General features: G+C 38.5%; 1 protein-coding gene across 1 annotated transcript in view; it reads left to right on the forward strand.

The window, feature by feature from the left end:
* The window catches only part of WAPL (WAPL cohesin release factor), a 354,794-nt gene that overhangs the window by 324,764 nt on the left and 12,108 nt on the right, over positions 1-17,922 (forward strand). Inside the window, 5 exon segments of the mRNA XM_032117114.1 lie at positions 2,860-2,955; positions 5,996-6,148; positions 6,398-6,534; positions 8,573-8,684; positions 13,913-14,140. Coding sequence (XP_031973005.1) covers positions 2,860-2,955; positions 5,996-6,148; positions 6,398-6,534; positions 8,573-8,684; positions 13,913-14,140 — 726 coding nt within the window.

Here is a 17,922-nt window from a genome sequence, read left to right on the forward strand (position 1 = left end):
CTAATTCTGTGTTGCAAGGGAAAATGGGAGGGTTGCTTTAAGAAGTGGTTGGAAAGGAGGGATGTATTTGCTGTGTCAAAGTCCATATGAATTGTGAGAGAGGCCCCAAAGTCTCTGCATAATGTGTTAGAACTGATTAGAACGTATTTCTTCGGGAAGTGGTATTGGATTTTTGCAGGTGTTTTGGTGGATCAGCTGTGTACAGGCAGTGGGAGACTGACTGGATGGCAAATGGTAAGGTGTCTAAGGAAATGCTACTGGGAAGGTGTGGAATGACGGGCCAATCACGTGCTTAGATCTTTTCTGATCTAGAAGTGGAAGATACTACAAGGAATTGTGGCTAAAACTAACCTTCCATAGGTATTTGAGGTTTTAAGTATTACTATTTCCAGCTACACTTCAGGCTCTGTACAAGAGAGCTGTTAAATGCAGATGTCCTTGTTTCTCATAACAGGCATTTATTGGTGGCATTACTTGTTTCCTTATGTAAAAAGTAGCCTTTTTTCTCTATTGCACTCATAATGCTTAAGTTGTGAAGTGCCATGTCACAAAACACTTCAGGATGCCCTAGCTTTTGATTTAGTAAGGGATTAAGGGAAATTGGGGAAGAAAAGCCCATTTTTGACTGTTAAATAAAAAGCATGCCATCTTTGGAAGCCTGTGAGCCCTGGGTATTTAGAAGGAATTTGCTTTTATCTGTTTGCCCTGTTGAACTCTTTCCTACGCATCAGCTGTTGCTCTCTGCTGAGGGAAACACACGAATGCTGGGTGGCCCTTTGGTAGCACTGACACAGCTGTTTGTGTACTTGGGTGAAACTCCCTCCGGAGCACTGAACGTGCTTCCTGTGGGCTGGGCCTCCTTGCCATGTTCGAGCAGCAGAGGTGCTGGGAAGAGCCAAGGAGACTGCAGGCACTTGTGTGGTGTGGGCAGCAAGGGCCTGGTCCAGCTGCTGCCTCTCCAAGACAAGCTCAAACCCAGCGAGACTCTGCTCCTGCTGTGCCTGCCAGGGACTGTGTTTGGCTGCTCATGGAGCACATGGCCTGAAGGAAAAGGAACACAAGGTGGGACACAGGCAGAGGCTTTCAACCCAAACTGGTCTGTGATTCTGGGATACCCTGTGCTGTGCAGGTTAGTTGACAGAGTGTATTACTTCCTTGACTTACCGCATATACCAGGATAGGGCACTCAGAAACTTACACGCTCTCTTCCCAATCTTAAATATGCACTGAGATGAAGTGTGGAGCAATTCAAGAAACAAAAACACTCTGTGGTTCTTTTCCATTGCAGATATCTGTGAAACTTGTATCTTTCTTGATTTAAAAAAAACAACAAAAAACAATCGTCTTTCTTTGTAAATTGTCCTTCCTTTGTTCATTGCAGACCCTGAGTCAGATTCCAGGTAAATATTTGCTGCTCTGAAAGGTATAGGAGAAAAGAGTTAACATCTGAACCATTTTTTAACCTTTTTCAGATGGGGATCCATATGACACTTTCTTCCCATTTGTGGGCCCAGATGTCCTCTTGTAACTGTAGTATCCTGAACATGAAACTGGTTTCTCAGTTTAACGTTTTGAGCTGAACAGATATTGTCTAAAAGAGCTTCCTTGCAAAAACTGATGGAACTTAAGATAATAATTACTTTATACATGTTAATGAATGGTATATGAGCACTGCTTTAGGAGCATAATTTAACAATCCAAGTTTCTCATGACCGCATCAAAGCACGCTTTAGGAGGAAGAGAGGCTTTTCTCTTGTGTGGAGGCTGGAATGGTTTGGTGCTTTTGGGCTCTGAAAACTCATAGCTGAGGCTTTCATTCTGCTAATATTCCTTGAAATTTTGTTCAGTAGGGCTTTCTGTTGTGAAGAATGGAAAGATGCAACACAGTAGAGTTTTACTCTGCAATGATACTTACAGAATGACTTACAGAATTGGCTTTCTAGCTTTTGACATGCCAGAACCTTGCTGCACTTCATGGAGTGGTGCTCAGTCCCAGCTGGTACTAAGGCTTGCCACATGTAGCCCCTATGTGGGCTGTACTTGAGCTTGTATTTGGGTTAAATAATTGATGTGTTGTATTTTGACAGAAAATGTTTATTTGAAATTATTTTTTCACAATTAAAATGCTATGTAAGTGCTGTGAGGAAGCAGGTACTTACAGAGTTCACTTGATACGTGGTGTGGTGGGAAATAGTGAAAATTGTAATGCTGTTTTAGTCTAGAATAATATTATGCAAGTAGATTGGTAAACTCAAATGCTAGAAATAGAATTCTGTCTTTGCTTCCTCTGAGGAGTACATGATGTTTTCCAAAAATTCAAGGACAGTAAATTTTGATGCATTTTGATTTGCCTTGACACATTTTTGAGCAAGAGGAAAAAAAGTCCTCTTAATTTATTAATATGGATTAAGGCATTTCGTTTGAGTGTTTGTATTCTTCCTAGCATCAAAGTCTATATCAGTTCTGCATTTTGATTCTAAACCAGTCATATTTCTACTGACATGGTGTTTGCTAACATGTTTTTTCCCTCAGAGCTGTCAGTTTTTGTGTATAGGAAGGTTGCAGACCTTTTGCCTTTGAATAAATTTAAGAGATGAAACAACTGAAAAATTCTTCAAATACATACATATCATGTCTTTTGCTATTTGAGTGGGTCTGTATGTCTTTAAAACCATCAGATGCTTTGAAGTCTGATTTTTCTGATACATGTGATATTGAGAACCTGTGTTGCTCGGAATACAGCAGGGAAAATGAGGCTTATTTTCCTTGTTTGGCTACAGCATCACTACAGTAATTTTTAAAGTGTATAGTGACTACTGGTAATTGACTTAAGAAATAATTTTTATTTTTATCTTCTAGTCTCCCACAAAAGCAGTATATAATGCTAGACACTGGAACCAGCCAGAATCAGAGGCTCTGCCAGCACCACCAGCTTTGAAAACTCCCAGTGTCCCAGTAAGTAGACTGTTGTTTTTTTTCAAGTTTACTAAATCTCCTTTCAAGACTTACAGATTTTTTTTTTTTTTTAACCAAGTTCTTGCTATCTGGTAATGTCACAGTAATTCAGAATGAAGTCCACTTTGTGATGTGAGCCACTGGAATTTGATAGAAAAGAAATTGTCAGTGGAAATACTATAGAATAGGATCTTTCATATCACTTCAATATAGAGTTAGAAAAAGATACTTCAAGTTATGTTCCCTAATCTGCTGAAGTTAAGCTTTCTAACAATGGACTCCATTTCGTTTTCTGAGAGAAGTCCCAGGATTAACTTACTAATGACCACAGAGGTCGGCAAATTGCTAATGAAAAAGGAAAAAGTTGAAAAGAGCTATTTCATTTCTTTTTCCTTTCTAATGGAGTAATGGTGATTGCTGACTTGAGTCTTTAGATACTATGAAAGAAACCATTTTCTGTGTACAGTCAGAAATGCTAATGCCAACATACTGGATATAAGCATGTCTACAAAAAGTCGATCAGGGCTGAAAACAGTTCTTGAAGTTTGTTCAAAAGTCAGTGGTTGTTTTGAGACTCAAGGTAATTGTTTTCTAAATCTTGAGACTCTGAGAATCCACAGTCTTTGGCTGTTATTTGTAGAAGTTGTTACTGATTATGCTAAGAGAGCATTGTACATTGTCAATAAATGTAATCTCGTTTGGTGCCTTGCTGATAGTATTTGCCTGAGAACAGAAAATCAGAAAGTAGATAGTTTTGCAGTGATAACTCTTCAGCTTTGTTGTTGTCACCAGTTTGTGGTTGTTTATTTTTTGTTTATTTCTTTTTTTTGGTGGTTGTTGGTTGGTTGGGTTTTTTTAATTCTACCTCTCTTTGTGGTGTTCTGGTACTTCTTCCTCTTTGATTTGTGGTTGTTTTTGATTGCCACCTCACAGTAGTCTGAACAGCCTTCTTCGGATGTTAACTGCACTGCCTGGAAAATGCAGATAACTGATTTTAAAATAACCATTTCCACTAGAGTTTGAGGAGAAAGCAGAAATTTCAGCCCTGTGTTTTTCCTTAACCCCTTTCTCAGTTTAAATTATGTACCTCTGAACTGAAGTTTTTATTGCTTACTGTATCTATTGATACTGATTTTTGTGAAGTACTCAGCTGACGTAAGGGCAGATTTTGTGTGAGTCTTGTCAGACAGACTTTGAATATGGCTTTTTCAAGCTAGGGAAATGTCTGGATCATTCATTCAGACAGTCACTTTTGTCTTCTGTCATACTTCCACTTTGTATCTGGAACCATCAGAATATTAATTCAGGAGTGTGGTAGAGGTTTGGCTGAACAAACCACTGAGGGGAATTTGTATCTGCTGCTCATGTTGTGATGTACATCTGAAGTCACTTCAGATGCAGTTTTTAACCATGATTTACATGTGTGTGAGACTTAAAAGTTACAAGGTAAATGAGCCTTGATCCAAGTGTTTACTGGTAGTTCCTGCACATATAATCCTGCCTCTTTAATTTCTGTAGAAATGTGTCACCTGAAGGTTGGGAGAAATCTGTCTCAGGTTATGGTGAGGAACTCACAGCATGCAAACTGCTTATGCCAAGTACTCTCTTGGGGCCTCTCCAAAGCTCCCTTGGAGTTTGGTTTGAAGGGGCAGCCATTAACCAAGACTTGGATGAGATCCTTCAGTGGCTCTCCTGTGTTCACAGACTGATAAGATCAGTCCTCCAGTATGTGTTTTAAACTGGTTTTTCAGGGTGGTTAATTACCATTTTGCCACTGGTGCTTAAGTGAGTGAATACTGAAATGCCACACAGTGCTAGAGGCAGAATGTAAAGAATACTTCAGTAATATAGCAGCTTCTTTTGGCTTTAATTTTAACTATCAATGTACAGTGCAGAAGAGGGCTTTCTCTCCAGCTATCCCCAGCAGTAACAGCTCATGCATCTTCTATGCCTCCATATTAATTCTATTTTTTCAGTCACACTTTTAAAAGACTCTCATTTTTCTGTGTAAGGAAGCTAAGTATGTGATGTTATTAAGAGATTCAGGGTGAGTAAATGCCCACTGGCATTGGCACTTGTACATTTAGAATTTGGCATTTGGAGGTCTTTTTCTATGTGCCTTGTTCGCTGTAGTTTGTCTTCATGTCAGATTTTGTGCCAAAGAAGTAATCTAAAGATAAGCTGCACTTTAGCTTTTAGTGGCCTCAAACTAATACAGCAAAGTAGGCTGAGGAGAAACCTGTAATGCTTGCCTGAGTTGTCTGGAAACCTGTCAGTAGTTATTCTAGACCTAACATCAAGCTCTCTACTCCCTGTAGAACAGGTTTTGCTGTATTCTGTGCTATGGTATGATGTTCCTCAAATACTTAACAGCACAAATGGGGATAAGAGAATACTGAGAGTGTGCTCTACCTGTTTGAGGCCTGCTCTGTGTGGCATTTGTTGTGCTGCTACAAAATGTATATTGGTAGTCTCTTGCCTTCAGGCCAGGTAGCGTTTGGAGTGTGAGGCTGGAGGGGTTGGACAGGAGTGCAGTGTCCCTGGCAGGCAGGGCCAGAACAGCTGGCACAGAGTCCTGCAGGCCAAGCTGGGCTGAGGCAGGGATGGCTCAGGGCTGTGCTCGGATCCAGACCCAGGTACTTCTTGAGGGCTCCATGGAGCAACCAGCTTGGTCATTCCTGGAAGCTCCAGTGCAGAGGGGTAGGAGACTTCAAAGAGCAACAAATAACTGCCTATAAACACTGAATTTGTTTGGTTTACTTACCCTAAAGCTTAAGGAACCAATATAAAGGACATTTTAGTCTTCTGCTGGTTTTAGTTTCAGAATTCTGCTGGAGCTTTCCTGATACTTAGAGATGGGGTTTTTTTGTATTGAACACACTGTCACACAGCTTAGGTACATCTTGGTAGTGCAAGGAAAGGACTAAACAGTCCCAAAATGTGAGGTTGACAATTGCACACCTGTACTGTTTCCTGATGTATTTAGTGTATGTTTTCATGCTCAAAACATCTGCCCATTTTAGCACTTTCTTATTAATAGGTAAGGCTATCTTCAAAGGAGGCAATTCATAAAGATGATGGAGTTTTTAAGGCTCCTGCACCACCTCCCAAAGTGATAAAAACTGTGACAATACCTACTCAGCCCTATCAAGAGATAGTAACTGCATTGAAATGTAGGAAAGAAGACAAAGAAGTAAGTATTCTTAACAAATTTTTAAGATAAAGAATTACTAGTAATCCTAACTACTGAAGGAACAGTGTCAAAATGAAATTTGGCTTTCCTATTAAAAATAATACTTTTATCTAAATAGTTGAATGGCCTTTATTAACATCTTAATGTTTCCTTGCACTTAAAACTGAAAACATTTTTAAACTGTACTTGTTAAGATTATAATCAATCCCAAGAGTGACTTACTTAGGTCAAAATATTTGTCTTTTCCAGTTATACACTGTTGTTCAGCATGTAAAGCACTTCAATGATGTAGTGGAATTTGGTGAAAATCAAGAGTTCACAGATGATATTGAGTACTTGTTAAGTGGATTGAAGAGCAATCAGCCCCTAAACACACGTTGCCTTAGGTAAGATATTTTAATATAAAACACTGTACCTATATTTAAAAGAGATATTGAATTAAATACGCATCAGAGAAGTGACTGTGCTTTAAAATGTCATTGACATTTACCTGGCACTTCTGCCATGAAGAATAAAATTTGAAAATAATAATAAAGATTGTATCTTGTGAATAATCAAAAGCAGTATGGCTATGAAGATGAAATAGAAAACTATGCAATAAGAGACATCCTACTGCAATAAGAACACACTTGTTATCCTTGCTGTAAATTAAAAAAGTACCTTCTGATAACTTCTCTGTGTAGTGCATCTTATGTGTGGTATCTGTTCTGTTTTTAATGCAAATTCAATTCTAAAATAAAATCCCTAAGACTGCAGAGTTTGATCAAAGTCTAGAACTAAAGTAACAGTGAGATAGTGTTTAACTCCAACTGCCTGTTCTTCATCTTCTGTTGAGAAATAACATAACTGGCACCCACTAGAAGGACTGAGACCTAAATATTAATTGGAAGCTTCTTTAACTTGTCTTGGATTACTCACTGCAGTCTTAATATTCAAGTTACACATTATTGTGAAGTAAGCAGCAAAAATGTTAGCCTTGCTTTGAAAAAGTTTGTGACTTGATACTGGTGTGAGTTGCCTGTACATGAAAGTATTTATAATAATATTAAATATAATAACCATGCAATAATACTTTTCATATACCTAAATTTTCCTCTCTGTTCAGTAAAATAAAGTAGTAGAGAAGGAAAAACTTGAATCCTCGGAGAGAGGTGATGGCAGTGCTTTATTTGTGATTTGACTGGCTGAGAAAAAGCTTTCTATGCCTCTAAGATAGCTACTTTAAAATTTATTTGTTCCTCCAAAACTAGCAATGAATATTGTTGCTGGAGTTTAAATACAAGAACTCTATAGTCCAGTTTGTATATACACTATGATAAGAATGAATTACTCCTATGATGACAGTTCAGGAGTATTTTTTCATGCAAGTGTTCCTTATTTGCCCATGTGGCAAACTTACTAAGATTTTAAACTAATTCTTTCCAAATTTATATAATGGAATGTAACTTATATAAACACAACAAAAATCTTCTCTTTCAGTTAACAAATTAAAAGAAAAGTGTTTTTCCAAAGGAAATCAATGTCTAAGGATAGGAGTAGACGTAAAAGACTCAAACAGATAGGTAAGCTCTAGCTGGAGCTGTTGTGACTGGAGACAGAAAGACCACTTGTTCTTTTAAACACCTCACTGGGTGAATCTCTTACAGGCAGATTCCTCAGTAATCGTGGAAGACTTGATTGCAGAATCCCTCCCACATTAGTGCACATTTAAAAGCAATACATTTTTAGCAGTTGTTATGTTGCACTGTGCTAGAAATGGCAGACAGCTTACAGAGAAAGCATGGGGAAGGCTGCCGTTTTTAAAATAAACTCTTATGCTAGTCACTCATTAGACTGATAAATTTATCAGATTTTTTCTGAAATCTATTGGGTTTTCATTGATCATAAATGCAGCAGTAAATATAAAAGAAAAATTTTCTGTATAAGTAATGTTACGCATAAGTGTGACTTAAGTGTGACTAGTCAGTTAATTAGATAACCATTAGATAGCAATGGAAGCTCACATTTACAATTTCTGATAATGCCTTGGCCCATAATGAGCTCTCCCATGTCTCTAAATCAGAGCTTTATGCTTCATCCATGGCACTTTCCTTTCAATATAACTATTGGAAATTTTCAGATTTTTTTTTTTTTTTTTTTTTTTAAAGAAGCAAATTCAGGCAGCCCTTTAAAATCCTGGTTTTAGCCAAGCTTAAAATAAAGCAGACATAGTTTGGTGCTGGTAAGCAACTTGAGTAAAACACTGCTCACCAGTCACTGTTCACCAGCTGCAAACCTGCCTTACACAAATTTTAAAAGAAACATTCCAACAGTTTGCCAGGGTCTGAGGCATGTGGTCAGTCATGTGTTGAAGACTTGTGTCTCTGCTGTTCTTGTTACATGTGGTCATTTCAGTTGTTCTAACAGAGAGTTAATTTTCTGCAGTGTAATCAGCTTGGCGACCAAGTGCGCCATGCCCAGCTTCCGAATGCATCTGAGAGCGCACGGGATGGTAGCCATGGTTTTCAAAACACTGGATGATTCCCAGCACCATCAGGTATGGATATGTTGTGGAGTTGTGGATTTCATTGAAGTTTGGTGATACTTGTCTGCTGGGTGGGGATTTTGTTCAAGATCAGGCATCCAGTATAGTGTGCACGGGTGTGTGTGTGTGTGTGTGTGTGTGTGTGTGTATATATATATAGACTATAGTGTATATAATGGTGCCTCTGGGATCAGTGGCTCCATTTTAGAAAGCATTCATTAGTGGCATGAAAAATTAGAGCACCTGTGTTCAACTTAAAAATTCCTTATTCCACTGTTTATGTGCTTCTGGATTTGGAAACTATTTTTTAAAAAATTAGGGATTTTGTAAAAATGGACTGTGCTTTGGATTTTTTTTTTAATGTATTCTTTTAAGCTTTTTTAAGAATTCTATTGTATTTTAAATTCTTTCAAATATGTTTGAAAGGAATCCTTCTTCCTTATATTGAGAGGTGGCTCTAAGTTCTCGTCTCCAGACTTGCTCGTATGAGAATTACCACCTCTTCTGTAGCTCTTGTAGGGATTTTTTCATGTCTGGTGCCTGTGTCCTTGAGCACTGCTGTAATTGCAGGTTTAGAATGCTTCGAGCATATATAATGTGCTGTTGGATTCTAGGAAAGGTAAATTTCAGCTATTTATGGTAACATGACCTGGGAGTTAAACTGAAGCAGTTTTATTTTCCTTCTTATTGATGTTACCTCTGTGGGGTATTCCTTGAGATATTTTTACAAAAGCTGAAAAGATGAGATTTTACTTTGAATGGGTAGTAGATATGTATATCAGTTAGGTTTATAATTTTCTAGAATAGCTCTAGAAGAATGACATACAATGCAGAATGCAGCTTTGCACCCACAGAAATAGACATTTCAGAGGTGGTATTTGACATCTTACTGTAGGTGGGGGGAAAAAAGCTGTAGTTGGAAGTAACTGATTTAGAATAATAGGTTATTTTCCATCTCCCTCAAAAATTAGCAATGGCTAACGGTAAAACATAGACACCAAGTTCAAGGAGTTCATTATTTTGTGAGCTGTCAAAATAGTGCAGTAGATATAAATGAAGTACAGTCACTCTATTTAGGACAGTTGCCACCATTGAGTTGCAGGAGATTGGCAGAGGACAGCTACAGTTCCTTGGAAAATGTACAAGCTTGCTGGGTGTATTTTTGGCTGTGTTTTAACAGTTACCATTATTCCTTCATTTTCCAAAAGAACTAGCACATACAGTTCAAAAGGAAATTGCATGCTATTATTAGTCTGCAGTAACAAAAAGCATTGATTATGTTCACTATTTTCAGTATATTTGATGAAATGCTCCCTTTTGTCAAAGAAAAAAAATTGGTAGTTAATGTTTGAATATAGTTACAGTACATTCTTGGTACAGGTTTTACAGTACTGTGAAATTAGTGATCAGACTAGTCTTGATGAATGCTAATGGATATGCCCTAACTACTGACAGTATGTGCTTCAACACAATCATCTCTGGATAAGCGTGCTGCCTTTCTGTACTACCCTTTCATTCACTAATTATTTCACTGAAATTTTAATTTTTTTCCAAGTGAGTAGAAGTTTCTCCACTAAATCTCGTTTCAAAGGAACTCAAGAATAATAAATCACACTCAACTTTGCATGCGTGGCTCAAATCCCCGTAAGATAAATAAGGACTGAGCTAAAAATTCACAATTATTTGGTTAATATTTTCTTCAAGTATTTTGAAGATGGGAAAACTGCCACAATGACATTGTTAATGGAAACAAATACGAGCTTATATTGCATTCATTGTTCTGCTGCAATGGAATAGACTGTGTGTGTAGGGGACTCTTAACATATCCATAAGGAGTATAAAGTAGCAGTTGCAATACTGGCTGTTGGCATTTCTTTAACCAGCAGGGAAAACAAAATAACCAGCTATCTTACTGAGCTATGCCCAAAAATAACCACATGAAAATTACTTGTTCCACCAAATTTTTCTTGTAGACTTGTGTTTAAGCGTAAGTTTTTAATTGACTTTGTCTCTTTGGTGGTGCTCTGTAAAGATTTTGAAGTATTATTAATTTTTAAAGTAAAAACTATATTTCTATTATAGCTGTCAGCAATTAAGCACAGAAATGTGGTTTTGTAATGTCTTCAGTGTGTGAATAACTTTAAAAAAGATAAAAGTGCATTATATGTAGTGCTGAACCCTAGAAAATAACCATCTGTTCCCACAAGCTGGAGTATTAATAGAACAAGCAAGAGAAGACAAGGATGAGAGTGGGTGTAAATGGTCTGCCATTTCTGGAGTGTATGTTCAAACTAAGATGTTTTCCTGAATTCTGTAGCAGTATGGAGCGCAAATCCATAGTTAGATATGCCATGAAATTTGTGTCTAGAGCAAATTCCATTTGTATTATTTTTTTTCTCTTCTCTACATTTGTTTGGAAGCAGAATGTGTTTTATATATCTTGAGGAATAGAATGGGATGGGGGAAGCTCACCCAAAAAGACCACTCCTCTACTGTGTTCTGTAAGGGTGGCATTTGGAAGGATTGATTTGCTTCTTTGGTTGGTTTTTCTGTTCTCTTAGGATACTGATGAAAAATGAGTTGTACCAACAATTTTCCCCTCATTCTGAGCTCAGAATTGTGTGTACGATAGGGCATGAGACAGCTTTCACGCAGTGTGGTTAATTAAACACTTAGGGAAGATCTGTGCAAAAGGCAGAATTGTTTTATTCAAGATGAAACCAGATGAGGCCTATAGGGAATAGGAGAAACCAGTCTTAGAAAACCTGTATCACTGGTATGAAGCTAAAGCATGTTTGTTCCATGCTGTGAGCACCATTCACATTTGAGGTCCTTACTTTTATATCATCACTATTTTCCTGTTGCACATCAGCATTTGGAGGCTTATTGGCCTGAATCCCTCCTGTGTACGTGCTGTGGCAGGAGCCTGGCTCTTGTTACACAGAGCTGGTCCATACTTCTTGCTTTTCCAGCAGTCTTCCTGCAGCCTGAAACCCCCTACATCGTGTCTTGGTCCCTTCTGATCGCGTTTAAGTGTCTTGAAAGCTGCGTGGCAGGTCTGAAGGGAAGTGTTGGCAGAGCTGATGCAGAGGGAAAAAGAGCCATTACTTCCTTCATAGTGGAGAGCTGGTTGGGTTGAAAAGAAGGGAATCTGGAACAGGCAAGGGCTTGGTACAGAGGTTTACAGAATGAGTGTGATTGCCCTTACCAGACTTTGGAGTATCTGTAAAGCATTTCTGAGTAATGATCTAAGAACAGTCTTTGGCTTTTGAAATGCCTGAATAATGGCAGCCCAGATTATAAATTCAGCACTTTACCTCTGTTAACTGCTGCCTACTTTCTTGTTGATAGAAACCGCTTTGGGGCCTTGAGCATTTATTTTGAAGCCCGGAAACTCACCTAGATAATGCTGATGGTTAAAAATCAGTTCGTCATAGATGTTGAAGTCCCACATTGGCTGAACAATGATTAGCTAACCTTTGGTTTCTCTGGAATGTGTGTACTCTGTGTCCTGTTTTAATCACTCCCATTCTGGAAGAACCCAATTCTTCAGGGAACCTGACATGTATAGTTTAAGCCAGCTGCAAGTAAATGAAGGGTAAACAATTCCTGTAATTAAAATGATAAAATTACAAGGCTTATTGGAGAAAGTTAATGAAAATTCAGCGTGACCAGTGTATACCCTGTGCAGACAGGTCTCATAGATTCTTTCTCCCTTACCTCTGGCAAGGCTGGAGTAGTGATAAAATGCTGGGGTAGCAATGTTTATAGCTAAGAGTTTGTTGTGGGTTTTTTTGACAACTCTGTTGTCATGTATTCATGAAAGATGTAGATTTGGAAACTCTTGCTTCCTTCCTTTGGTAGTTCATATACATGGTAGTTGGTCACATTAAAGTCTTCATTCACCTGAGGATTTCCTTGACTCAGACAGGAAGGAGTTTTGACATAGCTTTTGATAGACTTGTCAGCTGCCTAATCCTGTTTTGGAAAGGCTGATACTGCTTAGTATGACCAGGTATGATTATTACCTACTTCTAAAATAAACAGAGCAGATAATGATTGCTTTGGTGGTTGGCTGAACTCTAAACAAGATGTTAATCTGCTATGACACAGAATTCTGCTCTTTCCTGTTGAGCTGTACAACATTTATATTCCAGAATTAGTTTGTTTCCATGTTTAATTTACCTAACACAGAAACAATTGTGATGGATGCATGCAGCATATTGACTCTTGAGGGTTAAACTCAGTGGGACACACACACACCCCCCCCCACACACACCCCCAGCTCCCAACTCCTCCAGTTATTGCCAGAGGTTTCTGACAGTTTTGTGCCCAGCACACCTCTGTTTCCAGTGAACATTTCTCCTCTTTCCTGTAGCTTGGAGCTCTGTGCTCAGTGCAAGGGCTGTACTTAGAAACCAGGAATGAGTAGCTTTGCTTCACTGTTGTCTGTCCCTTCCTGACAGTCAACTTCTACCTTGGCTTTTCTGGATCCTTATGAAGGTAGAATTTAATTCCTTCTTCAAGAAGAATTAAGTGTCCTTTAGCCAGTCAGGTGTCCCTCTACACCAATTCTGTGTAAGATATGGATGGTCAGGTTAATAACATTCATGTGTTAAGGACTGATGGGGATGAGGCACAGGGGGAAGCTGCTGTATACTCTGGCAACTTCCAAAAAGCAGAATTCCCCTGGAAATAAAATGTGCTTATTCTGGAAAAGTTTGGATACACTATTACCTGACAGACCTGTTTGCCAGAATCCGAATTTATGTCCCCAGGCACTCCCTCCCTGCAGACATTGTCCCCATCATCTCTGGATTTTCTGGTGCCATCACCAGTTCATCCCCTCGAACCAGAATGTTCACCTACCTTGGTGTGTGCCCTGGGCTTTTTCATTTTGTTCCCCTGCCATCTGTCTCTTCTGCAATACAGTGTTACTGGAGTTACTGTTTCTTACTCTGTCTGCAGCACTGAGTCCCTAAAAAGCAGAAATCCCTGCTTTTCTACTAGGGCTTTGTAAATACATTGAGTGCTTTATGTCTCAGTTTTATTTGTTAGAACACATTAGTAACTTGCTAGAAGGAATCTCCATTCAGTATTGAGTGCTCATGCAAGTGCTAAGACTGGGACCTGTCAGGCATTTTCTTTTTTAAGTCTTTAGCTTGTTTATTAAAAATGGTAAAAGGTCTGCCTAAAATGATTAATAAAAGCTGTTTTTTTTCTTTCTCTCCCAACCCAAGAATTTGTCCCTTTGTACAGCAGCTCTAATGTACATCCTGAGTAGAGATCGCTTGAACATGGATTTAGACAGAGCTAGTCTAGATCTGATGATACGGCTTCTGGAATTGGAACAAGATGCTTCCTCTGCCAAGCTGCTGAATGAAAAAGACATGAATAAAATTAAGGAAAAAATTCGGAGACTATGTGAAACTGTTCACAACAAACATCTTGATCTTGAAAACATCACGGTGCGTAACATGCTTTTATTGGAAAGCCTTGGCAGTTGTGGAATGCTTAATAAAATGGAACTTGCAAGCATCATCCTTCATCTCATATCCCCAGAAAAGGATTCCTGGTGTTTTATCTGTCTTTGATGTATACTTGACTGCACTGCAAGTGTTTTCTTCTTTAAATTTGAAATTTCCTTTTTCAAAGGTTGTTAGTAGGGTAAAGTTAGGATGTTCTTCAGCTGTATGAGTCTCCATTTGCCCCTGCTAAGGGTAGCTGGTTACAGGGAGCAGTTGCAAACAAGTAACACTAAATAACTGTATGTTTGAAGACCACACATAGGTTATTTGACTCCATTTCCTTGCCTAAGTTTTGTAAGTACTTTCACAAACAAGTAGGGGTTTGTGCATGGGAATAAGAGTATTGTGTGCTAAATTCAAAATGTGGTGCAGGTTTTCCCATTAAAAAATCATCCTGCAGGAACTGATTTTTCCCTGCCCAAAGTGTGGTGGCAGTTCTGTTGCTTACCATGAATGTGGATGACTTTTTTTCCTTCCTTTCTCAAGCATGCTTGCTCTTTATGAAAATACCTTCATCTGCAGCAGAGTGAACTGGTTCTGTTTTAAAATAAATTTGGCTATGGTTTGATGCTAGCATCAAGCTATCTTAGGAAATAAAAAGAATAAGTGGTGAGGCTTTTTAGAAGAGTGTATTTAAAGAATTGATTGACAGATTGATTAGATGGGGGGCCATAAATGACAAAAATAAGTAATGTGTCTTTGCTTTTGCCATATTTCAGTATAGTGGATGTTAGTATGATCTTGATTTTTTGACATCCTGTAATACATTCTTTTCAAGATCCGTATTAGGGTTTTTTGCCATTTTTTGTGTAATGCTTATACCCAGTGGGAGAAGCTTCTGATTTACTGCTTATGAAGTGAGCTTTTCAGAGCTTTGTCTGTGCAAGTAATGCTCCAACTCCTGGCAGTAATCTGCAGTCAGGATTGTGTTCCATATTCAGTTAGAGTAAAAGATGATGTGCCTTGTTCAGCTGGCATTTTCTTTTGTACCTTTTGGGACTTTTGTGTCAGCTTAGGAAGAGTTTTGTTGGGGTGTTTTCCCTCCAAGTTCTGGTTATGGAACAGAGAGCTGAACTGGTACAAAGAGTCACTATTCTGTAGCTTTAGCAAGAGCTGAATTTTGGGTGGGGAAGATAATATCCATTACATCATTGTTAACCTTGGTAATCAGATCATGGTGACAATGAATTATAAGTTTCAATTTTAGGCTTGTTTCTTACAGACATATGAAAGGTGCCAATAGGGAGCTTGAATTAACTTTCTGACCTTGGAAATCTGCAAAGGAAGAATGAATTTGAAATTATGTTCTGCACTTTCAGTTTACAGTCTGAAAATACCACCACAGAATGAAATTTGTTCTCTGGGTGGTGATCAGCTAGGATTTGGTATAATCAGAGTCTTCTTTCAGTGCTGTTTTGGCACTGAAGACAGCTCACATAGCAGAGTTTGTCAGTGCCAGGATATCTCTTGCACTATAAAATGTAAGACAGCTCCCTTTATTAAGCATGGAACAGCTGGGGCAGGTTCCTCATTGCTAAAGCATCCAGCCACAAAGACCACTGTCTCCTGCTTGAGCTTTTCTCATATTAATAATCTGATCTAGCCTGTTGCTTTTTTATGAACTATAATTCTGTTCTCGTGTTTTCTTAGACACAGATTTTAAAAGGAGAGGATATATCAAAAGGGAGGGACTCAGTCTTGTGAGGACGTTGTTCATGCGTAAAGAGCATTAATATCCTAGGCCATCAGTTTCAGCTGTTTTATTTGAGGGTTTTTCCCTGAGGCAGCTCTGTTTCTTAAATTTATTTTGAGCTGTTGCTGTAAATGCATTGAATACTGTAGTACCTCACAGATGGAAACTGGTTTCCTTCCAGCTGCACCATCTAGAAGCAGAGACTGTATAGTATTTAGAGAATATTTGCAAGCCAAATGAGATGATTAGGTTCTCTTCCGGTTTAAAATAGTAGCAGTGGTAAGTTGAGACAATAATGAACTTCATATGTTGAAGATGAAGCTGCTTTCATGTAGATCCCTGTCATGAGATACAGTAAATAATCTCTGTTTTGTACCAGATGACAGGCAGAAAATGCAAACAAAAATGCAAATCTTTTGGGGGTAAAGTAAAGCTCTGAGCCTTTTCAGACTCTGACAATATCCAGTGAGAAACAGGAGGATTGCAGCAGATGTTTTTATACCTCCAGTTTGTGCCTAACCAGTTACACCTTCATTTTTTTGAATCTTACGCAGACCAGGCGAAGGTGATCAATTTGCCTCCCACTTTCCACGACAACGTTGTGTGTCTGTCTAGACGTTAGGCTGGACTAATTTTTGAATATTCCAAGGTTCTGTTTTCTTTAATGTTAAAATGTAAACCCAGAAACTGAAAAGGAGGTGTGTGCAGGTGGAATTTGTTCTGGGCTCGTTGTGCTGGATTAGAAGAAGATAAAACCTGAAGAACTTGGCCTTCACCTCAGCAAATGGCCCTCACCTGTCAGGGAGCACAGCCCTCTGTAGCTCATGCCTTTGCAGCTACCACCTCACTGTTGCATCATAACAAAAACCTTCAGGAGTGACTTCTCTTTTCAGATGGTAAAAGATGTTATTCTGGTTTCACTCTCAGCATAAGGCTGAAAGCTTAAGGGAACCATCTTTTGAGCCTTTGGTGTTAAAATTTTGTAGTAATTGACAAAAAAATTGAATATAGTGGATTATTTTCCTCAAAAGCAAAAGGGTTACAAGGTTTCATTGCTTTTATTAAAAAAGAAAAAAAGAAAACTAATGTTCTTATTAAGTACGTACAAAGATTATATTCTTCTGGATTTATTTGAAGTCTTATTGCCCTCTAGTAGAAAACGAATCACTGTATTTAAAATATTGTGTGGCCTTTGAGCTTTTGTTGTGAAGGTATTTAGGAAGTTAACTGTTGTAGATTTGCTGCTGCTTGTATTCTCTTGATCCCCACAACACTTTGCTGACCCAAGATGCTTCCATTTGCCCTGGAGAAATGCTGCTACTGTTATGCTAACAGTGACAGTGTGCTGCAGGGCTTGCTCCTACAACCCAGAAACAACTTTGGGTGGTAACTCTTCTTTATCTGATCTTCGACTCTGTTTTCCTCCTTGGAAATCAAGTAGTTTGAAAGCCAGGAAAGCAGCTGGAGATGCTGGGGGTTGGGGGGAGGGCTTATACTAAGACAATGGAGCATTTGCTCAGGCCTGATGAGTACTGTTGTACTTCCATTTGTAGGGAGTGAACTTACCTTTACTGTTGTTGAACTTATATATGTGTTCCTTTTTTATTTTCAGAGAAGTGTATCAGTAAATAGAATAAGATTTCCTACAGTGGTTCAGTTTAATTGCCTTATTCTGTAGGTTTAAAATTAAAAGCACAAGATACCTACATTGGAAGCAAATGTGATCTGTGAGCAGCAAAGCCCATCTATCTGAGAGACTGAGAAGCTGTGTTCACTGGGGATTTTCTTGATTTTTTTTTTTACTGCTTGGCTGATTTGCCATTTCCTTCCTCCACTTGTTTCTTTTGATACGAAGAGAAACAGATGACAGGAGTGTACTTGGGTTTTTAAGCTATTAGTAAAATAAATTTGAAAAGGCAAAGTACCTTTTTTATCAGTACTGTCCTTTTTTTAAGATACACATATTTTCCAGTCTGTTCTTGCTCCCTCTGGTGGTTCTTCTACTCAGAATCTCTACTTTCATTTTTAT

This window comes from Corvus moneduloides, chromosome 8, assembly GCF_009650955.1.
Source record: "Corvus moneduloides isolate bCorMon1 chromosome 8, bCorMon1.pri, whole genome shotgun sequence".
NCBI lineage: Eukaryota > Metazoa > Chordata > Aves > Passeriformes > Corvidae > Corvus > Corvus moneduloides.